Here is a 25,641-nt window from a genome sequence, read left to right on the forward strand (position 1 = left end):
GGTGACAGAGTTCTTCACCTTATGTTGTCATAAACCTTTACAGTCACGCATGGAAGAATAAAGATTCTTGGAGTATCATTTGTACAGTATTTTCCTGGCATCTATTGAAATTTGCTTTGTTGTTTTGAACTAGATCTATCTGTCTAGTCTGAATTATTGTCACTAGATACAGCTTGAGTTTAAGTAGCTTCATTATGAAGAAATACGATGGAATACTTGTGTTTTTTGTTTATCCAGAACAAAACAGATAATAAAAACTTGTACAGATTCTTGTTTTGGAAAATGAGGTAGCCGTGTTAATCTAAGTCTAATTCGCCAAACTCATAATATGCTTAATGGATTAGCACTAGCTTACTTTGTGACAAGGTTGAAGAAAAGCAGTCCATTCCTGCAGTTAACTATTAATCCTTGTTGGAATATTTTTCTAAATGATTTTCCTTCTGTAATATTTCCAGCTCTGTCAATGTTCTCATCATCTTAATGATCGTGGGGAAGATAGGAAATCATCTTTTTATAATGTTTAATATTAGTGCAGGTATTTCACTACAAGAGACAAAGCCTCCCCATTTATCAGATGACGTTTAAAAAATTTGGGGATTTTGGGAGGGTGTTAGTAAAACATTGATAACTTAAAAGAACATTTCCTTGTGTAAATATTTTTCAGTTGCTGGAATTATTTGTCATGTTTCCTGAAGACTTTTTAGTGATCAGAGGTAAAATGGATATTCTAGACATGGAGATGCATTATTTATATTATGACTTTGTTTCAAAATAAAGCTAATCCTAAATTAGAATTGACTGGCATGGCTCCTATGCTACAGAGAAGCTTTATGGCCTTGTGTTTCTTGGTAGTGTCTTCTGGGGCTCCAGAACGCAAGGTTGTATCTGTATGGCTTGGACCAGTTAATGGATTAACAGCAAGTCTGTTTATGCACTTGACAGCATGGACTTGCATTGAATAAGTATGTGGCTTTCTTTTGACTAAGAATTTTGGAAAAGAAACACACCTTTCATGACAGCGATGTGATCTCTAGCATAGAGAAGGCTATAGCAGCATTTGCCAGTTTTTCCTCCTGTATTTAGGCTTGTTCAGATTATATTTTAATAGAAGGTAAATGCCATCAACAGTAGGAAAAAATAGTTTTTCTGGGGCTTTTGGTGTTGCGTTGTTGGTTAACTCCAGTAAGGTGTTTTGTGTGTGTATATCTTTGCAGGACCATGGTACATGGAAATTTAGTTTGATTTTTGAAATGGCTCGTGCAAAGCGTTGTCACACAGTAACCACTACTTTTGCAATAGCATTGTAAAATGCTTAGAAATGTATAAGCCTCTTTAATTCAGAGAGAGATGGGTTTAAAAAGGTTTCCTATGTGATTATCGTTTTGAATAATATTTGAACTTAGTACATGACTGGTCGTCTCTCAGGGTTTTCTTTTTGTGTTAAGATAGTGGATGTTGTTAAGTGGGTCTTGGGCAGCTACCAAACAGTTGCAAATCTGTTACATAAAATCTCACTAGTCAGATAAAAGTTTTGGGGGGCCTTTATGTTATTTTAGACTTCCCTCTGGTCAATTTGGTGGAAAAAAAAATGCTTCTCTGTTTATAATATTAAAACACTGTCTTATATTCTGAAGTAATTCTTATCTGATAGGGTTTCCATAACTGCCTTCAAGTGGCTAAGTAAAGAGTGTTTTTCTGAAATGTTGGATTTGGAATTGACATACATGAATTGATGTAATTTTGTGCCTTAATTTTTCAAATGCTGATGCATATTCTAGATTTCATTTTCATCTGAGTAAGGCTAAGTTTGTGCTGAAGTATGGGAATGGTCAAGAACAGGAGTTTGATTCTAGTGTAGACTGTTACTAAAAGTCATTTACAACTGCGGGTTTTACCTGAAACTGTATTTTCTATTTACTGTTACAGGATATTTGAATTCTCCATATCTAAGCTGGCGGCTAAGTAGAAAAATTCTTCATCCTTTTTTTTTTTTTTTTCCAAGGACAAATTACTGAGAGCATGCATGACAAATAATGTGGAGTTGAAGGCCTCGTTTGTGCTTTGTTTCATTTGATGATGCATTCCTCCTTTTTTCCTTCCTGGCCATGAAAAGAGAGAATTTTGGTAGCCAAACAGCTGCGCACAGCTACCTTCTCTCCAATACACTTACTGCTAGAGAGAAACCCCTCTTCTTGCATAGGAATTGGACTGAATGGTTTGTTTCTGGAAGGCCATAGCTCCTCCTGTCTGTGGTGGCTGCCTGGTTGTCACAGATGGACTCCCTCCCTTACAACTATTTGCCCGAATTTCAGAAGATGGAGGGGAAGAATGTTGTGAAGGAACGTGTTTCCCCATTTGGTGTCGCCCCCCTCCCTCTCCCTAAATAAATCTGTGAGTACTGTCATGGATCATTCTAAAAGTCTGTGCACAACATCTGGAAACCTGTACACTTGAGAGATTATAAAGTTTGTTTAGCTGAGATGTTTGAGGGAATGGAATTGTCTTTTTCATCAGCAAACTTTGACTAGAGCCAAATGTGTACTTTAAGGAATTCTACTGGCAGTGTGAAAATACAATTCATAACTTTTAAGTGGCTGAGGAGCAAGGGTGCCACTGAGTTTGTGGAACTTCAGTTCACAGGAGGTGAGTGTGGGAGGTTTAGAGAGGCTTGGCAAGCTGTCCGTGGGAGAGATCACTTTTTCAGTTGGTGGAATGAACCAGATTGCCAAGCAGTAACAGGGCCACATGCCACACAACGCGGAGCAGAGGGAAACGGACCTGGTCCTTCAGTGCCACTGTCCCCTCGGGCTCTGAGCAGCAGCAGTCAGAATGAACACAACTAGGTACAACTTGGGAAAATAGACAATGACATTGAAAAATTGTGATTTCTCAGCAGATTTAGTTAGTACAGAATTAATTTATACATAGAAATTATGTTTTCCATCATCATGGTTATAATGTTACAATTTAGATCTGGAAGGAGTCTATGGAAGTTTTTTAGCGTTGCAGCTTGCTGTGACCAAGTGGGTTGTTTGCATCCCTTTCCATAGCAAATGTTGTTGCTTCTTTAAAACAGTTCATAACATTTGGATTTTTCAAAATGAACTTGGTGGGGTGGGGGTTTTTTTTGACGTATTTATTAGGGCTAGGAGCTTTACATAGTTTCCAGACTTAGTGCTAACATTAACCTGAAGACCTTTGGCAAGACACAGGCAGGAGAGCCAAGGTAATACATTGTAGGGGAAATGGAAGTTGAGACTTTTTTTGGTCTTTGAAGTACTTAATACTTACCTGTCAAATAAGGTTTTACAGGATCTTAATAACTTCCCACAGTTACTGGTTGGTAGCAGCAGTGTGAGCATGTTTCCTGGGCTAAATTGCCTAAATCCCTGGGTTCCCTGCTTCTATTCCTTGTCAACTTTCTTCTCAGGTCCACAGTAAAAATATTTTTAAGCAAGCTGTTGTGTTTTGCAAATATTCAATAGTTAAATGTTTGTTTCCTTAATAATGCCCGTTTCATAAACACTGAATGTTACTTGTGTGAAGTTTACAGGGGTGAAGAATTCCATAATTATTATTTTGTCTCTTCTGCTTCATCTAGGTTTGTGGGTTTATGCTTGTTCAAAAGATAAGGTAATGAGAGTGTGGTCACTCTCACCAGTAGTATACAAAGTCTTTAGCTTGGGTTTTTTTTCTGTCTGTTGTGTATAAATTTTCATGTGTAACATTATAGATCACTTGCAGAGTTTATAATACAGTTCTGTAATGAGAACCAACCCAGAATGTTTTTATTATAATGCAGGTGGTCTTAGTTGCTGAGAAAATGTAGCTTCTGCTCATGGTCCGCAGCTTAGAAGACATCTACACCGTACTAAATTTTTCTGTGAACAGATACTGATACTAATGAAATCCTACTCAGTATTTGAATAAGCTTCTTTCTGTTTACCATGATGCTTTGGCTCTCTTTCCATGTGAAACCAGTTCTTCATGCTTCTGGAGGTAAAATAAGGTCTGGGGTGTATCCACTTCTCCAGTTCAAGGTGTAAGTCAAATTTGTTCAGACTGCTGTATTTTTCTTTATCAAATCATAATCAGGTAGTCGTCTTTGAACAGGTTTTTGTAAGTGAGATGGTAGAGAAATGGTCCCTACCCTAAAGCTAGGAGAGAAGAGTCTGGCAGTAATTGTCTCTCTGATGGTGGTTACAGGTGAAGTTATTTTTGTAATCCTGTGGACTATGTCGTATGTGATGATTTATACTTGGAACTGACAGCTTTTTGAGAGATTAGAGCTCATGGATATGATGGAACAGACCAAAAGAATTGCTTCACTAGAAATTATGATGATTTATTTTTGAGTCCTTCATCTCTTTTATAAAAATAGGGGGTAGACATATCTCTCCAGTAGGCTCAGTGGGGCAAGAACACCTAAAAGCTTATGCTGCTGAAACTTGGAAAAAATATGTTATTACTTTGTTTTTAAAAGTGTGGGAAACAGCAAAAATAACCATTTTTGCTCTATAATAAGATGACTACATGCAACTAAGTAACATGGTATAAAATTCACATACATTCCATGTGTGAAAGAGATCCAGTCAACGCTGATATTGAGTGTAGCACCATAAATTCTTCAACAATTCTTGATAAAAAAAAAAAAAACTTAGGACAAACTGAATTAATGATGGTTGCCTTCTCAGATCTGATTATCAGGTTATGTGCCATTGTTTTTAAGTTACTATAAAAACACTGGTAGTTCTTAAGCTTTATGTCTTTTGAACCTCAGTTTGTCTAAAACTGGCAACTGTAAAGCTTGCGTTGAAGTTGATGCTAACATTTTGCTGGTGTAACAACTCAGAAATCACATTAGGGAAAACCAGAAGGGGTTTGCAAGCTCTTCGATAATATGCAATAGTAACGTAAAAGTGACTCCCTTTTGGAATTAAGATGGTATTGGATACCTTTTTATAAGAAAAAAAGGACAAAGTTTAATTGGTTTTGATTTGCTTTGGTACGGTTTGTTAAACTGCTCGAGCAGAAATTTTTGTAGCTATAGCTTAGATGTTAATTGTTCAGAAATTAATTTTTCATGTTGATTTTTCCAAATTCCAAAGCCTAAAAAATATATATATACACACACATGTTTTAATGAACAGAATTTTTCTAACAGCTAAGTTCAGTTATAGGTGATGAAAGTAAGGTGTTGAAAAAGATGCTATAGAAACTGGGACTTGGAAAGACTGGGACATTTTCTTCAAAAAGAGCATTGACACGTTCTGTAGTGAGGCAAGCAAAAAGCATATGACACATTTCAACCATAAAAACTGGGGATAAAAGCTATCCATAATACTGGTGGCTACTTGTGTATCCATAGTATGTTGTTTAAATTAGTGTTAGGTTAACTCTGATGGTGTGTAATTGTTCTAAAACGGCAATGTATTTCTGAGATTTTTGGCAATGTGACAATTTTGACATTTTTAAGGCAGTTTTGGAGAATGAGCAGACCTGGGTGCTGCAAGTGGTTTGTGTGACATTATAGTACAGATAAGAATAATTAGCTGAGATGTGAAAGATAAGATAGGTTTCTTATGTCGCACTTTCAGGTGCGGGTTTCAAGTTTTGAAGATATCTCGCAATTAGAGCACTTTTTTTTTTATCTGTGCCTGTCTAGGAAGGCTGTGTTACCCTGTTTGAGATAATTGCACTGTGTACATCATCTACAACTATGGTATTTGGAAGTTTCTCAACTCAGAGTTACGTTCTTCTATAGCATAATTTCTACATTACAGTTTTTCCTGCCATTTCTTACTTATTTGTGCCTGCCATGTGGATAGTACGATTATGTCCAGCATGAAATAAATTTGAATTAAATAGTGAAGTTAATATTATCACTCTTGAGCTTTGATGCGGATTTTATATCTTAAAATTTCTGTGGGCCTTTAGTCAGGACATCAAATTAGTTACAAAATTGTTCTTTTCTGTCGCAGATAGGCAGATTTAGTGTATACAACACTTCTGCCAGCTAATGTAGAAAATAAAACTGGACAAGTGTTTACAGTGAAATAAGTTGCAATTATGGGAGGATTAATGTTTATGAATAACTTCTTATGATAGTATTCACGTTATTAATCCTGATACTAGAAGTTATTCCCCCTCTCCCTGGTGTCTTTAATCTTGGTCAATCCAAATCCATTCAGTCCTTAAGCAATTATATGGAGATCAGAAACATGAAGTTAGAGGTTTCTTCAATACAGGAGAAAAATATTTCAGATCTCTTGACTGGATCATCAGAATAAAGAACAGTAGCCAAGATACAAGGTGTATTTTTTTTTTAATATATTGATTTCTGTGATAAGGAACCTTATCAGTAAGAACTAGATCCATTTATTGCTAGAAAGGGCTTTTAAAAATCATTAAAATGTTGCTAGTTTAAATGAAAATTAATGGGGGAGGATTTACTGCCCCTGTCACACAGGAAGCTGAGCATCGCGTTCCGAGAGTCGCTTCTGTTTTAATACGTTGTGCAAAGACCCCAATCCAATCGATTGTATCCCTTGTGGGTATGTTGGTGTTGAAGAGAATGCTTTTTGCTTTCTGTAGTTACAGTCTGTAATGTAATTGCAGCCTACCTTGTGGGAAAGGGACCCGAAGAAACCCCGCAGTGAGCTGCCTGGCTGCTGGTGCGGTGGTCTGCACGGGCAGCTGATGTGCCGCCCAAGTTCAGGGTTCTTTGTCCAGCCATTGCTTGCAGCGCAGTTTCAGACAGTCACCTCGGTTACCCTGCTCTGCGGGGGTCTGCGGAGCTGGTGGAGGGCAGATGTTCGTACTAAAACCCTCGTCTAAGTACTTCAGCTTTCAGATATTTTGAATTAGCGCTTTTTTTTTGTTTTTAAAAAGCCTTTAAAACTTGGAGTACTGCTAACGCTTTTGCTGGAAATGTACTACTTCATGGATATTTTATGAGCTAGTATTCTATTATTTCCTTTCACAAATAATTTTAGTAAAAAGCAATGTATCTTCGATTGTTAAAGGCGTAGCTGCTTGTAACAAAGCTAAAATGTTGAATTATACGAGCTGCTTTAGCTTTTGATTTTTGGATCTTTCCCCAGTCTTTAGAAATGGAAGCTCTAGTTGTCTTTCTGGAAATGGCAGTGACCATTAAATGGAATTAGCTTTCAACAGCCTTTGATTTTAGGTCAGGTTGACTAATGTTAAGAAGATTAAAAATATTTGAATTTATTATCAATTTCACTAAAAATGGACACCCATGTTAACAAATGCTACTTACGTAGTTCCAGCGGAGTTTTGTTGTGTCTCTTCCAACCATCCTCACTATACAGTCCTTATGTCACAACATTCAATGTCACATAAAGGAAAAAGAGTGATCTTAATTTTTAAAAACTTCAAAAAGCTTTCCATTTTGAAAAACAGGGGCAGTAGTCTACGACTGAGTAGCTGGTAGAGCTGTTACGACAACACTGGTCTACTACATATTTTTATTTCAATGAGATTACCTCTGGCTCATGTAATTGGTAACATTCTGTCTCAGTTTCTTTTCTTTATGAACATTAAGTGCTCTGCAGTATACAAATACAGTGCGGCTTATTTTGCAGTTCAAAGATATGCTATGGGTAGGAGTTTTTTTGAATGGGGAAATTTAATTATTCTGGAAACGGGCTGAATGAAAAGTAAATATGCTGCCAAATTAATAATTCCTTTAACTGTAGATGTACATATTTAAAATGAACTGTTGAAATGACTTCAGGGGAAGATTTTCAGAGTGACTGGATAGCGTAAGATAGAATTTTATGTTTGAAAATTATGAAATGTCAGGCTTCTATTAAGACAACACACTTGAGGCTAGAAAGTATTTTCCTGGAGTTGAAAACTGTCTGTATTATTACTAGGCTATTATAAAGATCAATAGCTTCTAGTCTGATTTTTGAATATGAGTAAGAAGTATTTATTTGGCGATATATCTATTTTTAACTTGTTTTATGTCTTTTCAATAATACCAACAAATTATTGCTTACAACAGCATTTCCTTCCACTTTCAACTGTGTATCAGTTGACATTTGCCCTGTGTTGTAGCTCACAACCTTTAGCACTGGCAGTACTTCAGCGAGCAACGCGTGGATTTGAAATATCTTAGATGTCTTTAGAGTGATCAGAATATTAGCTGTTGTTAGTCCCTTTCTTTCCTGCCAGCTATGAAGCTGTGCTGATTCCTAGCAAAAGTCTAAGTCTTTATGAGGATTGGGAACTGGCGGGGAAGAAGTGGTGTGTGGGGATGAAGCCTTCTGTGTTGCTAATTTTAACTTGCATGTATATCGCTACACTCAGGAGCTGTGTTCAGTTCGATAAAAACATAAGACAACTTGTGGAAATTGTGGCATTCCAAAAGAAGTTAATTTTGGACTTGGTTTAAATTTCATGTTAAATCCAAGTCCAAGTGGAGTGGTTTTTCTTTATTTTTATTTAAAGGCTGAAAAGCTGCAATAGTTTGCTGCAATACTCTTGTCTTCAAAAACAGACAATCAGCTCACTGGAGACTCAATTGTTTTGCAAACCGTTTGTAAAATGTTCAAGGTTTTAGAGATATTTCGGTCTTTCCATGAACTTTGGCAGTTTAGAACCAAGAAGTAGGCGGTTTAGTTTTGTTTTTCAGTTTGAGAATGTTTGGCCAGCCCCTCTTAGAGACTGAGCATTGCAGTTATTTAATTGCTGTGCACAGATGTTTTGGGATGTTGCTTGAAGTAGCTGTAAATTTTTCTTTGAAGATACATACTTTGTTCATCTGATACACAGAGCATTTTAGCCTGTGATCTAAGTAAATAATTTATCATTCCAAATAAAATTAAAATACTAATAATATGCACTAATCAGTAGAGTTGACAGTGTATCGTTCTGGTTAAGATGGGTCTTATTCAAGGAAACAGCTGGAGATGCATAGAGGACAGTGGGACTTTTGTCCATGTTGAAGTGCTTTCTTGAAAGGGACTCTAGTATCTTGAGAAAGCTGGCTGGTAATGTATAGGATTTTTACTGAAGCATGTATATGGTGGGAGCCAATTATATATGCTTTACTTAATTAAAATTTAAGCACAAAGACCTATTGAAAACCATTTGCAATACAAAACTGCAGACAATTACATTCAGTATTTTTTGTGCTTGGTGCTTTTTTGTTCTTTCCTATGCTATCTTTGAATTAACTTAGAAATGTTTACTTTTGTTTATAACTAATCCCACTTGTTGAAAGTTTTCTTTGCTGTTTCAGATAATGTCCCAGAGGAGCTGAAGGACCCATTTTACATAGATCAGTATGAGCAAGAACATATTAAACCACCCGTCATCAAGCTGCTGCTCTCCAGCGAGCTGTACTGCCGTGTCTGTAGCCTCATTCTGAAGGGGGATCAGGTGGCTGCTCTGCAGGGACACCAGTCAGTGATCCAGGCTCTGTCTCGAAAAGGGATTTACGTCATGGAGAGTGATGATACACCTGTGTCTGAATCTGATCTGGGCTGTGCACCAATCAAAATGGTTAGCTTAATTAAATCCACCTAATGATCTTCTTTTTATTTAACGCTATTTAAAATAGTTAATGGAATGAAGAGCTCTTGATTTCTAGGTCGCTAACCTCAGGAATTTTTCATTTTAAATACAGTTAGAACATAGAATTTTTTTTTTCTTAAAGAATTTTATTTTTCAATACTCACTGTTTTCTTTTAGAGTTCTCATATGGCAATGATTGATGCTCTTATGATGGCCTATACTGTAGAAATGATCAGCATTGAAAAAGTGGTTGCTAGTGTCAAGCGTTTCTCTACATTCAGTGCCTCAAAAGAACTGCCCTATGATTTGGAGGATGCAATGGTTTTCTGGATTAACAAGGTAAAATTTATTTTGAGAAAAGCATGCCTGTTTCTTATTGTCACTTTCCAGATTTTTAAAAAGGTTCTCATGAGTGTCTTACATCTTTCTTACCTGTGCATTTCTATCATCTTTTCCACTTCAGATGAAGAGAACTGCTTTAATTTCTGTGTTGTTACTTGTTACCTTAAGTCCAATGGTAGTTGGGTATAACATCCTCCTAATACAGATTATTATTAATGGCATTTGATTCCCTTATTACTGCAATGTATTCTAATTTCATCTTCTTGCTTGGCTTCCCAAGGTTTCCATATGCATTGGGAAAGAGAATCAGACTAGCAGGGAAATGAAGTTTGTTTTTCCTAGCGATGCTGTAATAAAGCTGGTAAATTTTTCAAGGCAAATTTTAAAAAAAAGATGATAATGAAGAACCAAATTAGGAAAACTGTAGAACCTGAGTTCTTTATTTTCAGACAAGCTGCTATGAGGTGTGGATTTCTTGGGGTTTTTTTTAGGTGAAACTTTGTTTCATGTTAAATAACAGTAGAGACTTAATTCTGACTAGTTTGAATGCATTTAACAGAAATAGTGAAGCTTTTCAAAGGGTAGAGATTAAGTTACTGAAACCCTTTCAAGTGACAACAGAGTCACATTCCAAAGAGAATGTTTCCTTTGCAAACCCAGGATTTCCTTGTTGTGATTATAGCTACTGCTAATAAAAGAGTTGGTCTTGAAAACTGTGTAACACATTATTCTGTGAACTTTTTATGTTTGTAGAATGGATTGACCATTAAGGGGAGAAAGAAGAAAACTTGACTAGTGGAAATATGTATTCAGATGTTTTTTAATATCTTTGCTATGCCCTTTTAGGTGAACCTTAAAATGAGAGAGATAACAGAGAAAGAGATTAAATTGAAACAGCAACTAATGGAAAGTCCAGGGCACCAGAAGGTAAAACAAATTTGTCTTCAGTTGTGATTTTGTGAGTTGATGATTAATGGATTTAAATATAAACACATCAGTATTTTCTTTGTCTGAGAAGTGTGAGGCATCCAGTCCTCAAAACTCCTGAGATTTTGTGCGTGCAGTTTGTTTTGTGTCTATTGTCACTGCCTGTCCTTACCTTTCAAGCTCACTGGTATCTTCTGACTTTCCTTTACGTTTCAGTTGGACTAAGATAACTTGTTTCAACTTAAAATAACTTGTATTAACTTTACATGGGTAAATATGACTCAGCTTTCAAAGCACAAAATATATATTATATTTTGAAAGCTCTTGAGGCATATTCATTATGCATGGGTTGTCTAATGTATATTTAGAGACTTATTTAAGTTCTATCTAGTAAGCATACTCTTGGCATTCAAATGTTATATGTGTGTGTTTGTGGTTTTTTCCACCTTTTTCCCTTGAAATTATATGACAATGCACTAACATTGCAACATATAGTACACTTTCATTTCTGGAGAATGTAAAACAGATCTTTCTGAAACATAATGTATATCAGCTGTCTGAGCTCCCAATTTATGACTTGTTGAAGCCTTAAGAAAAACTGCTATATTCTTTCCTTCAATTGGCATTGCTGTACAAAGGGGATAAAAGTGTGACATATGAACAAGGCACAATTGTTTGACTTCCATGTTAGTGGCAAAGGTTTTTAATGTGCTTTTTATGTAAAATAATATCCTTCAATGATTAGGGGCTAAAGAGCTGTTTAATTTACAAGTTGATGTGTGGTCTGAAGGATCCCTTTAACTATTTGACTCTATTAACTTTTGGGTCTCATTTTAATATTTTTAAATCTAAATTTCTAGGCTACAACCCCTCTAAAATATGAAAGTGTTTATTGCTGAAGTGCATTCAAGTATTACTGCTTTTAACTTGCATTGCTGATGTTCCTTTCCTATTCCTACGTTCCTTTCCTTGCTTCCTGAGCAGTCTCCTTCCAAATGGTATTGGAAATTAGTACCTGTAAGTGAACTACTTTTACACCAGTTGTCATCCACAAAATCATGGCTTTTTAAATTTCTTCAGAATGTTTGTTTCCATTACAATGCTTCTTAGATGGTCTTTGAAAACACACCTGTGTAAGCTTTTGGGTCATCAGACTTAGTTTTCATAACATGATTTCTGCATACTGTACAGCATATAGCATAATCACTTTACAGCATTTCACTATTGTTTCCACAGTGCAGGAGTGAGGGATATGGAGTAGCAGCAAAAATGTAGAAAATTAACAACAGTTGAAATGGTTGCATTTACTATTTTTGTTGTAAGTAGGCAATTGATCACAGCACTAAGGTGGTATAAGAGCTGGTCGGTTTAAATGGTTGATTAATCTTTGAATCCATAGTTACCCAGATGTTTGCAGTAGTTCATTAAATAATGCTCTTGCACTCCTCTTGCACCTGCTCTTGCACAGGTTTGTAAATCTGTCAAAACCAGAACGCCGTTATTCATTGAGATGGGGTTAGAAGATTTGACAAACCAGTTTGGACCTGTTATGACAGTTGCTGGAATTGTATGGTAAATTAATGAGACTGCAGCTGGCATAACTGGAGGAAAGATAGAATTAACATTTTACGTATTGGAACAAAATACTTATTTTCTTTATGGTGAAGAGTGAAAACGGAGTATCAATTCCACTATATATAAAAAAACAATAAAGTCGTACTTCTAGTATACAAACCTGCTTGCTTTTGGCTGACTTTCTTGGTTTTATTTCCACTTGCAGAGATTTTCCTTTGTTCATTTGCTTTCCTTAGCCTTGATAGCCTTTCTCCTGCTCTTGCTGGATTTAGGGTTTTTCATTTTCTCTCTGGGAAGATGAAATCTGTTGTCTCAGTTGCAAGTTCCAAAGAGCAGTGTGGTTGGAAAAGGCAGGCGTGATCAGGCAGTCACCTGCCCCCACAATCTCTCTGCCTTTTCACAGAGAGCTCAGTCCCACTCCTCTGCCTCATAATCTTTTATTTCTTTGAACCAAATATATGGACCACAGTAAAAACTTTAAATATCTGAAATAAAGGAAATTCAGGTGGGGACCTGCAGGCTAATAAAATCTGTGACGGAGCCCTGCCTTCCAGCCTCACTTAATGACCTGCACCAGTGTGTAATGAAGTATTGACCTAGTGTGTATCACTTGCATTCTAGTGTGCTTAAAGATCGCATCTGTATTTGAGGCATACATTTGATAGCCTTTCGCGGAAGTTGAGTAGGCTTATGTTTTGTTTGGAGACAACTGGGTGAGAGTAGAAGAAACTACAGGAATGGGATTGACTTGCAGGATATCATTGAGCAAGTTAGTGGTAAAGGAAGAAGTAAACAGAGGTTATCTCACTGCTAGTCCAGTACCACTTGGCTTATACTGGTTTACTGACAGATTTTGCAGTCGCCATAGTAGTTGTCACACTGTGTCCCTTCTGTATTTTTTTTTTCCCTGTGTGTTTTTTTTTTAAATATAGTTATCTCTATTTCAGTAGCACCCATTTCTGCACTTTAATGCGTACAAATGTCTTTAATTGTATGCATGGGTGGGAGGAGGAACAAACCGCAAAACTCAGCTTAGAATATAAGAAAGAATTCAGAATTTTCAGTATAAAAGACTGAACGGTTAAGTGAATAATAGTTGAGCAAAAAATAAGGAATTAAGTCCATAAAAAACCTCTTTCATGATAAATATGTGGGTTTTTTCACCAAAGCTAAAATAAACAAGGAATTCTTACAGATTTTAGTTCTCAGTATTGACTGTAGTTGGCTTAAATTCCATTTAAACCTATTGGAAAGGAAATATTTTTATCTACTTTAAATACAGGAGGAATTACAGTTTAAAAAAAAGAAATTTCTGAAGTTTGTCTCTAATATGCTTACTTCAACTATGGGGATAAATGATGAACCTTTTAAGCTAACCAGTTCACCTTAGTGTGCATACTTATTTCACCAGACTTAATGACCAATTTCCAGTGCATAATGGATGTTGCTAATGCATTTGATTTGTTTCTTGTTTGAATAATCACCATCGTGTATCTCACTATTTCTTTTTGTGTAAGCCTGATCTGATGCATGCCATATCGCACTGCATGCTGGAACCAGTGGAATATGCTCGTGTGGTACAGTATGATTCACGTTCCATTACATATTTTTGGAGTGCTCCAGGCTGGGGGAAAAAAAAAATAATTTGTACCTTGTAAAAGGACAGGAAAAATAGCATTAGAGTGCAGAGATAGCTTTTAGAGTTACTTGCCTTTGCCAGGGAAACTCAACATAACATGTTTATATTTGTGCAGAATAAGTAAATGAAACTGGTTCTTATTACTCTGAGTATGAGTGATCTTCGTTCCTTTAAACAGATTTTTTTCTCAGCCTGTGCCATCCTAAATTGACACATATGAGTATGTGTATGTTTGTGTAGAGAGCTTCCCCAGGTTGTCTTGGGAAGTGCATGATACCATTGGTAAAATCCAACTTTCCACTGATGATTAAATACATTCTCTGTATATCTACATGTTAGGCCAGCACATCAGTCAAGATAGTTTGTTAAATGCTAAGTGATATTAATGCACTAAAGTGTAAAAGGAATCTTTTTCCAGCACTGAAAGGTATTTCTGCTAGGCTCTGCAGTTTATTGCTCTTTCGCTTGCCCGCTCGCTTTGCTGCTCAAACTTAGTTGCAGCCTTTTAGTCTAGCTAGCATGTGGATGCTTTGTAAATGTCACCACTAAAACTTTTCTTGCAAAAATTGCAAGAAGCAATGCCAAGATTTGTTCTTTAGTTGACTGGCTTTAGCTACTCTTCAGCTATGCTCCAAATTACGTGAGGGCTAGGAGATGGTTTGCAGAAAAATTTTGTATGTATCTATAGTGAAATCAAAGAGCGTTGTGCCGTTGGTTTAAAAGGCCTGCTTGCTCCTCTTGCTGACCGTTTTTGGAAAAGGCCATGCTTGGGGTTTTTTTGCATGACATTAGTGTTGTGTACTGGTTTGCCAGACATAAGATGTTCTGAATCTCTGAGAGAACTTTGCTGTCTGTGGACATGAGGGCAAGTGTGTGAATGTAAGTAATGTATGAGAAATCACTAGCTCATCTGAATTATTTTTTGCTGTGTTTTGTTTTCCCCAAGCTTTAAGTGTTTTCATGTAGCTACCTGTGTCTCTTTCTTTGGATCTGCTGCATTCGTGCATCTGTGTGGAAGGATTTTGACTGAAATTGCTTGTAATAAGTTAAAATCTGTGAACGAAGCTAGGAATTCAGCAGCACGGATTGCTTCCAGATAGGAGGAGAATGATGAAAAGGGAAGCACCGTATTCTTCAGAATTGGCTTCTGCTGAGAGAAAAGTATAACCTTGTAAATTGTTTTTGACTTAGAGCAGAATGCTGTAAAGGATCCACGGTAAAGAGTTTTCAGTGCTTAACAAAAACTCCTTTTTCTTTTTTCTTTTTTTTTTTTCCTTTTCGTTAGCATCATATGAACACTTGTTTCCTTTTGTTAGGTGCGTTACCGAAGAGACCATCTTTCAAGCAGGCAATTACCTTACTTTCCTTTGCTTGAAGATTTGATGAAGGATGGGAGTGATGGTGCTGCTCTTCTAGCTGTGATACACTATTATTGTCCAGAGCAAATGAAACTAGATGGTATGTAATAAAGGTTTCTGGAAAATAAATTTTAAAAAAATTCTTCAATCTTTGGAAGTTGAACTAGAAATACGTTGTCAAATGAAAATGCAACACATCTAATAGGTAGTGGACTACGGCAAGTTGGAGTCAGGTCACATATGGAATCTGCATCAGTGTATTTAAAAAAGTAACCTCTCTGATTTTTTTTTTTTCTTTTTTTACTTACTGTATTTAGAAGGCTGTGCTCTGTATATTATGAGCTACAAAATAATCCTATCTTTTATAGATCTGGATGACATGGCTCGCTTTGCTCAAATAACTGAGCTTGGTTTTAATAGACCATAAAAAAGGAATATGTGTCCACTACTGTTAGCTGATAATTCTCATGTTCTTCCCTATGAGTCCGTAACTTGACATTTTAAAAATCTAGATTTTTGAAATAATGTCTCCCAATCTTCAGCCATTGTCACTCTTCAGCATATCAAGCATGAGTTCTCTTTCCCAGAAAATGTTTTTCTTAATAATTCAATATCCTTGTTGCATTTAACTTCTACAAGTCAACATTTTTGTATTGGTTTTTAAATTCTCAGATGTGTTGTACCTTGCAGAGCTCCTGAATGGTTTCAGAAGGAACCAGCACTGTGACTCCTAGGAGTAACCTTTTATTATCTGCAAATCAAGATGTCTGGTTTTAATTGCTTTTATATATTGTCATTATGTGTGTTCTTTGTAGCCTGCTTAACTTTTCTGTCGCTGTGATAGACAGAATCCTAAGTGGATTCTAAAATGAATGCAGAATTGATACTGTTTTATTTGTGTTTTTCTTCCTCCTTTTCCTATCCCTCTGGTACTTAACAGGTAGAGAAATGTCACTGGTAGCCAATAAATATTAAATGACGGTGTATAAACAGTGTGTGAAGTTCCCGTATGTAGTGTTTCTGTTAATTTGTGGATGGAAGCTTACTTCATTGGGATAGTGTCATAACTTACTTTTTCCCACCTTTTCAGATATTTGTTTGAAGGAGGTAACTTCAATTGCAGACAGCCTCTATAATATTCAACTTTTGAGAGAATTCTCGAATGAATATCTAAACAAATGCTTTTACCTCACATTGGAGGACATGTTATATGCTCCTTTGGTTTTAAAGGTAAGAAACATAATGAAAGATGTATTTTTAAATAATATGTGGGTAAATCATAAGTGGTTTGTTATTGTGAAGTGTGTTTTTTCTTTTTTTCCCCGCTTTAGCCTAATGTCATGGTATTCATTGCGGAACTCTTCTGGTGGTTTGAGAATGTCAAACCAGATTTTGTACAACCAAGAGATATTCAGGAAATAAAAGATGGTAAGTTTTTAAACTCTTAATAAATGTTAGCATGTTATTTAAAATACTTATATTACAAAGAAACTGTTGCACAGTGGTGTTTCCTTTGGAGTTTTGTTTCTACCCAAAGTTTCTGCTTGCTGGGGATCTTTCAAAGCAGTAAAGATGGAAAGAAAGTTAGTCCTAGATCCACTTAATTTCTAATGTTTGGAAGGAGATGGACAGGTAATTTTTCCCTAGACCCACTAATTATTTACTTCTAACTTCCTTTCCTATGAGGTCACCTTAAGATACATATTTTAAATACAGCCTATTACTTCAGGTTTCATTTTAGTGTTGTGTTGAAAAGTTTTCATTCTAATTTACTGCAGTGTGGAAACTTCCTGTTCTGTTTTGTTATTTTAATGGCTAGTATAAGTTGTGTTCATGTTACAAATATATGCACAGTTAAAACAGTGTTGCAGCAGAAGAGCAGTCGTCCACCTGTTCCTATTTCCAATGCAACTAAGCGAAGTTTCATGGCTACCCCTGCTAGTACAAGCCCAGCAGACTTGCAGCCCTCTGCTCAGACAGGCCCTGAAGCTTGCAATAGGTACTACCTGCACCCTGAGGAGCCTGACTATCTGTAAGTCTGTTTTCATGTTGTTCAGACTAATTTATGCTTCCATTTGGATAACCTAGGAGTTTCTGCTGCTAAATGTTCTGATTTTTCTACAAATGGAGTGAATTTGAGTTGTGTGCAGCCAGTCTCTAAAATATTCTCAATTCTCAAGTCCAAAGAAATAGTTTGCGCTGTTATGTTTGATCTTTGTTTGGCAAATGCCAATATGCCCCACCAGTAAACGTCACCATTGCATAATAGAAGAAGTAGTTAGTCTAACTTCGATTTTGGAAAAAATGTGCAACATGAAAACTGTTCAAGCAGCCCATCTTTACCTAACCGTATTCTATGAACGACAATATGAAAATGCATTTAATTAGAATCTAATGGACAAAAAGGTTAATGACAACGTTTTTCAGCTGACCTAAGTCTGATGGCAGCCAATAAGTTATTTCAGCCTTTACTCTGTCTCTAATATACTACTTACATGAGCTACATCTTAAATCTGCTGTATTCAGAAACTTAAACAGTTTGATTTCAGGTAATAGGTTTACTTTTGTTCTGTTACATGTGAAAACCTTTTCTTCTCTTTAAGTAGCTTTGTTGAAATGAATATTACTGTGTTTTAAAGAGGATGGGAGTAACTATTACCAGTATAGCTTTGCAGCTATATAATTTCTGTCATTATAGAATAAAAATTCATGTTGTAATGAATTTTTGCTTTTTTGAATTAGTGGCAAAGGAGGAAGCCCTGCCTTTAGCCCTTCCCATCCACTGCTTCCTTTGAGACAAAAGCAACAAAAATCTTTACAGGGAGAAGACAGCCCTGGTAAGTCTACCTTGAATTTGCATTTCAACAGGCAATGACCATCAATGTCAATACAGTAATGAATAGAAATATAAGTTCATATATGTGAATGATCTAAAATTGAATTAAACTGCAATCAGCCAAGTGGTAAGCATGTTTAGTTTGAGTAAATCATCTTTGTTTGCAATGAAAAATTTTAAAGATCTTTTGAGAAAGTAACTGGACTTTTTTTTTTCTTTCACAAATGAGCTTATTTCTCAGAATCTCAAGTGCAAGAAATTAAAAATAATAATGTCAATCCTGTGGAAAGAAAGGAAAAAGCCACTTTTCAAATGTTCATAAGACTAGCAAAAGTCTTAGGAAGCAAGATTGTCATCCAGAATGACAAACTCTGGTACTGCGCCTAAACATTTTTTTAATTACTGAAAACCTAGGCTTTATGCTTACCCAGAGATGCTCATAATTTCTTTTATCAGCTAAAGTACCAAACATTCCAATTGCTTAGGCTCTAAAAGCATGCAGTGAGGACTCTTTTTAATTTGTTTTAAGGTTGGGGGATTGACAGGGAAAGCAAATTGAACAGTTTCATGTTTGGAAATCCAAAAGTCAGATTTGTGTATGTGGGCACTTTTCATTGTGGGGGTGGTTTTTTCAGGCTTTGACTGTCTGTCTGTCTTTGGTTAATATTTCAGCAAATCTGTTTTCTGCTGCCATCTCTTGGTGAAAGAGTTTATGATGTTTGCTATTAAATATAGTAAAAGTGCTAGTTTAAAGACCATTTCCAAACCATTAACAATTTAAAAAAATATTTCAGGACATCGGCATCGTTCTAATTCTCTGACCCGTGTTGACGGGCAGCCACGAGGTTCAGTTCTTGCATGGCCAGAGAGGAAACCCAGGTAAGAGATGCATTTAAGTATCACAATACTGTTTAATGAAAGGATAGTGTGACAATTTCATTGTCACTGTAATGTGGCATCTCTTCCTTAAAACTGGACTGAGAGTCACTTAATTTTGTTTTCTTTCAATGTACATTTTCAGAGATGACTGATTTTAGGGTTGCAATTGAAAATACCTTAAACGTGGTTTTGAGTAAGCACTGTTGAAAACTTAAGTATCTGAAATTGCTGCTTAGTATTGCTGGTCACTTTTGATACAGGATACATTTTACAAATGGAGCAAAAATTAGTTCAACCAGTTGTAACTTTTTGTGCTTGAGTGTCAGTAGACTGTTCTTATCTTTTCTAGGCCTCTGTCTCAGCCAACACCATTTGCTCTTCATCATTCTGCCAGTAGTGATGTGGACCCTGGGTCTGGTGATAGCATTAGTCTGGCTAGATCAATCAGCAAAGACAGTCTTGCTTCAAACATTGTTAATGTAACACCAAAAAATCAGCCCCATCCTCCATCAACAAAAACTAACGGGAAGAGCTTGCTGAACAATGTTGAAATTGAGGATGAAGATGAAGAGCTTATTGCAATAATCAGATCTGAAGAAAGGCCAAACCGTGGTGATCTTGAATTGCAGAATGCATCAGCCAGAGTACCCAGCATAATTGCGACCGCGTGGTCTCCAAAAACAAATAGCGAGACTTCCGAAAGCAAACCAGACAGTTTTTACTTGGAGCCCTTAATGCCTGCAGTTCTAAAGCCAGCAAAGGAAAAACAGATAATCAATAAAGAGGATGAATGTGGGGAGGGGAAGCAAAGGAGTTTTATAACAAAGAGATTAAATGAGGGACACTTGCCTTTGATCCGGAAGAAAACAACTAGCAGTTACGGTGACCATGACCTCAATAGGACTTTTACTCCAATTTCTAGTTCTGATTTCACTCCAGCTGCAGATGCTAGTACTGCAGATTCGGTGGCACTGGTGGAGGCAGGGTTAGAAGCTTCCAGACCTTTGGCTAGTAGCAGTCTAGATCCTTCCACTCAGGAGCTATCCACTGGAGGATTTTTTCTTCATGCTGCTAAATCTGATGATGACATAGCAAGTAAAGTCAGTGTAAATTATGTGAAAAGTCTCAATTTGCATGTTCCAGACACTACATGGACTATGGTCAGACAGGACTCTGATTCAGATCTCTTAGACATAGAAGACGCTGAACAGGATTTGGTAGTCATAGGTGACCATCCTATAGTCAGTAAATACATTGGTGAGGAAGAATCTGCAAAATTGCAAGAAGATATGAAGGTAAAAGAACATGAAGATAAGGATGATGCTAGTGGACGTTCCAGCCCATGTTTGAGTACAATTTCTCAAGTCAGCAGTGTGTCAGTGGCTAGCGGGAGTGTCCGAATGACCAATTTCGCAGAACGAAAGCTTCAGAGACTTAATAGCTATGAAACGAAGTCCAGCACAAGTAGTTCACAGAAGACCACACCAGATGGATCAGAAAGCTGCCCAGCACCACTGACCACATGGAAACAAAAACGAGAACAAAGCCCCAGCAGACAAAATAAAGATAATGTTAATCTTTTAGCTTCTGAACTGGTGCAGCTTCACATGCAGTTGGAAGAGAAACGAAGAGCAATAGAAGCTCAGAAGAAGAAGATGGAAGCCTTATCAGCAAGGCAGCGACTAAAATTGGGCAAGGCTGCTTTCTTGCATGTTGTTAAAAAAGGGAAATCTCCTGATGTTCCACAGCCACTTAAACCAGAACATTTTGCAAAAGAATATTCTCGGCACAATGGTGAAGACTTAGATGAAGTTTCTTTGGGTTCCAAATCTGAGGAGTTTCTTGTGAAAGAGGAGGAGAGAGAAGAAATGCTTAATGACTCTCAAGAAGTAACAAAAGTAAAAATGCAAGAAAGCCTAGCTTTTGCTGAGCAACACAAACCAAAAGACTCTGCTGCTCTACATGATTTGGAAAAAAGTAAAATTATTTCTGTTGCCCTCCTAGAAGACAATGTTACTGAAGTGGATATAAATGAATGTGATCTTTCTATAGAAAAACTAAATGAAACAATTAGTACACTTCAGCAGGCTATATTAAAGATTTCTCAGCAACAGGAACTACTTATGAAATCTCCATCAGTGCCATCACCAGGAACCAGAAGTAACTCTCAGGACCAAAAGGTAAAACCATCAATTCATTTTGTTGAGCCCCTATCTCCAACTGGAATGAACAGTCTTCGTAAACCACCTCGATTTGGTCAGGGAAGGAGTCCTCGATCAGGAAGACCAGCTGATCTGAAAGTCACTAAAGACAGACAACAAAATTCAGCACGTGTTAAAACCCCAACACAGAGTCTAGAAACCTTACCACATTTAAGACCATTTCCATCCAATAGCTTGTCAAAGACACCAACAGAAATTGGCTTGGAAAATAGTCCTGATCATGGAAGTGGTTGTCAAGAAAAGTGTTTCTTTGATACCTATAGACTTCATGATGAGAGCAATCAACGGGCACTTGTTCTCTCCACCTCCAAAGATGCAAATATTATTTCTGAAATGAGCAAAGAGGTGAATAACAGCTTCAAGGAAACAGGGTTGAATTCTTCTGATGGCTCAGGAAAAGAAAATGTCCCAGTGGATGAGCCACTGAGAAGCAAGGCTAATCTCATTGAAGTAGACCTGTCTGACTTAAAAGCTCCAGATGAAGGAGAACTTGAAAACCAGGATAGCTCTACGGATATAATTAGTGAAGGTGATCAGAAGTCTGGTGTGGGGTTTTTCTTCAAGGTAAACGTATTACCTTTCTATATTTTGTTATTGTTACACATTTGCCCAGCGTTAGAACTATTTTTGTCCACTTCATCCTCCAGTCTTCTGATGGAACACAGTACCTCTCGGTTGCAATATTAGGATTTTTAAAAATTGCACTGGAAAAGAATTGTTTGTGGAGAAAAATGTTTTTGACTTGTATGAAATCCTGGTTCTTGTTAACCTTACTAGGAACCAGGTTTAACCTTGCTTTTCTTCTCTTTCCTGTAGTTTTTTTCCTATTTGAGCAACAGACAAACATACAAACATGTTGTAAATACTCAGCACAAAAGAATCACATTATGCAAGGGAAGAATTTACCATTTTGAAATCCCAGCATTCTGTGAACCTGTATCAACTGAAAGAAAAAATTCTGACGGAACGCAGGTATCTAGTAAAAGCCTGCTGAACAGGTTTTAAAACTTGTCAGGGAGCTGAGAGTCTGCACTGGGTATTTTGGGGGATTTGCACCCAAATTTCTCCTGATTTTGAGCAGCCTAGCAGCCTAAAAGTCATGGGCTGTATTGGAGAATTTAGTTATATGGCTGTAGATGCAAGTGAAAAATTAGGTGCTTCAATGCACTGTTGGAATTACTGGAAGAAATTACTGTTTTTCATGCAGCTTTCATTTTTGTCCTATAATGGTAGTGTATAGGGCTCATGATGAAAATGTATTAAATGTAAGTAATTTTTCTCATTTCGCACCTAACTCTGGCTTGGAGAAGGCTTGTTAAGCTGTTGGTTTAGTACAGTGGTATTTCTTCTATTGTTGGGTTGGATGGTTTTAAAATAATGTGTCTACTCCTAGTGAAGTTCAGAACTGCTATTGGAACATTTAGTATCTTAATTTGTGCTTAGCAATGATTATTGTAAATACCTCAAATGTGCTGGCATGGCGATACTTTCTTTTTTAATTTCTCTTTCAAGAACATCGAGCGAGGCTGTCTCAATCTCGGTGAATTTAATTTTTGGGTTTATATAGTGTGATTAATATTGACTGACTCAAAGGCTATCGTTATGCTGGGGTTATTTGTGCTGTCCATCCCAGCCCACATGGTAGTTGCATTGTCCTTTGCAGTTCTAGAAGCTTTTGCGATGATTAAGCATACTTAAAAACAAGTCAGAGTAAGACGAGACCCTTTTTTTTCCCTCCTCACAGACTTAAGGGAACACTAAAACTGTCTCTTAAATTTTTCTTGAACAACAAAAAGTACAATGCGGTTCTGATTTACACTCCTCAATTCTAAAAATGTAAAGATTTCCAAAAGTAATAGCTTATGTTTTCCTCATATCTTCCTGGAATCCTCAGCAAGCTTGTGATGTCCAGCTTAGTATAGTCTCTTCTACTCTTTAAAACTTTCTATTGCTGTATGAATTTTGTAGGATGAACAGAAAGCAGAAGATGAGCTCGCAAAAAAACGTGCAGCGTTCCTTTTGAAACAGCAGCGCAAAGCTGAGGAGGCTCGGATTCGGAAACAGCAGTTGGAGGCTGAAGTTGAACAAAAAAGAGATGAAGCTCGGTAATAACGTGGAAAAGAATACTTATTTTGATCTTTAGGATGAGGAAAATTATTATATGTGGAATATAATGTTGTGTTTGCTTTTCAGTCGCAAAGCTGAGGAGGACCGAATACGGAAAGAAGAAGAGAAGGCTCGAAGAGAACTTATCAAGCAAGAATATCTAAGGAAAAAGCAGCAGCAAATTTTGGAGGAGCAAGGGCTTGGAAAGCCCAAATCAAAGCCCAAAAAACCCAGGCCAAAGTCAGTCCATCGTGAAGAATCTTACAGTGATTCAGGGACAAAGTGTTCTTCCACACGTAAGAAGTTTGATTTGTTTGCTCTCCCTGAGTCTGCAAATCTACTTTAACAAAATGTGTTTCACGGTTGTGTGTGTGGTTTTTTTTTTTTATTTTGTAGCTGATAATTTGAGCAGTGCTCAGTCTGGTTCCAGTCTTTCTTTGGCCTCAGCAGCAACAACTGAACCTGAAAGTGTGCACTCTGGTGGCACGCCATCTCAGAGGTAGAGAGATAGGCTCAATTTCAATTTTTTTTTATTTTTTACTATGTTATGGAATAGTGTTGGGATTCAGTGCTGTTTCCTTCAGTTCACTGGCACAGAGGCACAATAGTAATTAGTGAATTCATCTTCTATTTTCTGTGGCTGCCAACTCCAATGTTCTGTACAAACTTGCAATTTTGTTTTGTTTTCTCCCAAAGGAATAATAGAATTTTGCTTTGATAATCTAGCAGGGCGTATCTGACTGTTTTGGGGTGGGAAAAGGGACAATAGCCTATTCCGTTCAGGGCCAGCAACTGGTGAATTTATTTAAGATTGGAAGGGAAAACCCCAAAATCTTGGCATATATTTTATCACCCCCCTTCCCCCCAGAGTTGAATCAATGGAGTCCTTACCAATACTGAGCAGGAATCCTAGCAGAAACACAGAAAGAGACTGGGAGAACGCTTCAACGGCATCTTCTATTGCTTCAGTGGCAGAATACACAGGTGACTATTTTGTTTTAATTTAAGCATTTGTTACGACTAGCAGGTCATAAAAAGCTGTGGTGTATTTGATGTGACACATTGGTATTTTTGAGAAGTTGTCAGGTGTACTTTGTTCTGTTTAATATCTCCAAAAGTAGGTATTTTTTGTAGAAAAATATTTGAGGGGTTTTTTTCACTTTGATGAATGAAAATCTTAATGTTCATAAATGTAGGGCAAATAATTTTTTACCTGTTTATCTTCCTTAGGTCCAAAATTATTTAAGGAACCCAGCAGCAAATCGAACAAACCTATTATTCACAATGCTATATCTCACTGCTGTCTTGCTGGAAAAGTGAATGAACCACATAAGAATTCAATATTAGAGGTAAACATTAAAATACGGAAATATTAATGCGCTCACAATAAAATGTATCTGTAATGCTCGTTTCATAATCCCCCTGGTGCGTTGTAGTGAATGCCATTTCCTAGAAGTGCCTGTACTGAGAATCCTTTACTTCCTGTGACTGTACGGGCTTGTGGAAAACATGATCCTGTATTAAGAGTTTAACTCGTAAGTTTATAGAAGGACTGAAAATCATAGTTACGGATCTAGTGTTTCAAAAAACTTTAAGCAGTTATTCAGCTATATGTGAAAGCTTAAAGCTTGGTATAATACGGGAAATTTCACTGTGAACGATCTATGTATATGTGTGTTTATTTTTAATGCAGGAATTAGAAAAATGTGATGCCAACCACTACATCATTTTGTTCCGCGATGCTGGCTGCCAGTTTAGAGCACTTTATTGCTACTATCCTGACACCGAAGAAATCTACAAGCTGACTGGAACAGGGCCAAAGAGCATCACCAAGAAAATGATTGACAAACTTTATAAGTACAGTTCGGACAGAAAACAGTTTAACGTGATTCCGGCCAAAACCATGTCTGTCAGCGTGGATGCTCTTACTATTCATAACCACTTGTGGCAAGCCAAGCGACCTGCAGTGCCAAAGAAGACTCAGACTCGTAAATGACCCTGAGTTCTTGGGGAGAAGATTACTGAATGGGATTGCATCGAAAGAAGACATGTTTACCATTTTCCTCCAGTTTGGTATGAAATGTGCAGAACCATAAACACTTTTTAAGAAGCTTCTAAACAGAAACCGTGGATGCAAGTTATTACGAATGAAGGAACATTGCCAGTGTTTTTTATGAATGATAAATCTGCTGTTACACCCAATGCTAACTA

General features: G+C 36.9%; 1 protein-coding gene across 4 annotated transcripts in view; it reads left to right on the plus strand.

Moving 5' to 3' along the window:
* CAMSAP1 (calmodulin regulated spectrin associated protein 1) overlaps positions 1-25,426 on the plus strand; it is a gene marked incomplete at both ends in the record, with an annotated part of 35,291 nt that extends 9,865 nt beyond the window's left edge. For 2 of the 4 annotated variants that reach the window (XM_082009065.1, XM_082009066.1), the window contains 17 exons: positions 9,272-9,534; positions 9,724-9,885; positions 10,735-10,815; positions 11,800-11,832; positions 15,346-15,487; positions 16,478-16,617; positions 16,719-16,815; positions 17,242-17,419; positions 18,130-18,224; positions 19,018-19,102; positions 19,452-21,888; positions 23,293-23,429; positions 23,518-23,726; positions 23,827-23,929; positions 24,299-24,414; positions 24,661-24,779; positions 25,124-25,426. In XM_082009065.1, the coding sequence (XP_081865191.1) occupies positions 9,272-9,534; positions 9,724-9,885; positions 10,735-10,815; positions 11,800-11,832; positions 15,346-15,487; positions 16,478-16,617; positions 16,719-16,815; positions 17,242-17,419; positions 18,130-18,224; positions 19,018-19,102; positions 19,452-21,888; positions 23,293-23,429; positions 23,518-23,726; positions 23,827-23,929; positions 24,299-24,414; positions 24,661-24,779; positions 25,124-25,426 (4,700 nt within the window). Of the gene's footprint in view, positions 1-9,271; positions 9,535-9,723; positions 9,886-10,734; positions 10,816-11,799; positions 11,833-13,907; positions 13,968-15,345; positions 15,488-16,477; positions 16,618-16,718; positions 16,816-17,241; positions 17,420-18,129; positions 18,225-19,017; positions 19,103-19,451; positions 21,889-23,292; positions 23,430-23,517; positions 23,727-23,826; positions 23,930-24,298; positions 24,415-24,660; positions 24,780-25,123 lie in introns of all 4 variants that reach the window. The other 2 variants (XM_082009064.1, XM_082009067.1) reach the window with 2 other exon arrangements.
* Between the last annotated feature and the right edge of the window lie 215 nt (positions 25,427-25,641).

The sequence above is a fragment of the Phaethon aethereus genome, assembly GCF_964289735.1.
Source record: "Phaethon aethereus genome assembly, chromosome: 20".
Taxonomy (NCBI): domain Eukaryota; kingdom Metazoa; phylum Chordata; class Aves; order Phaethontiformes; family Phaethontidae; genus Phaethon; species Phaethon aethereus.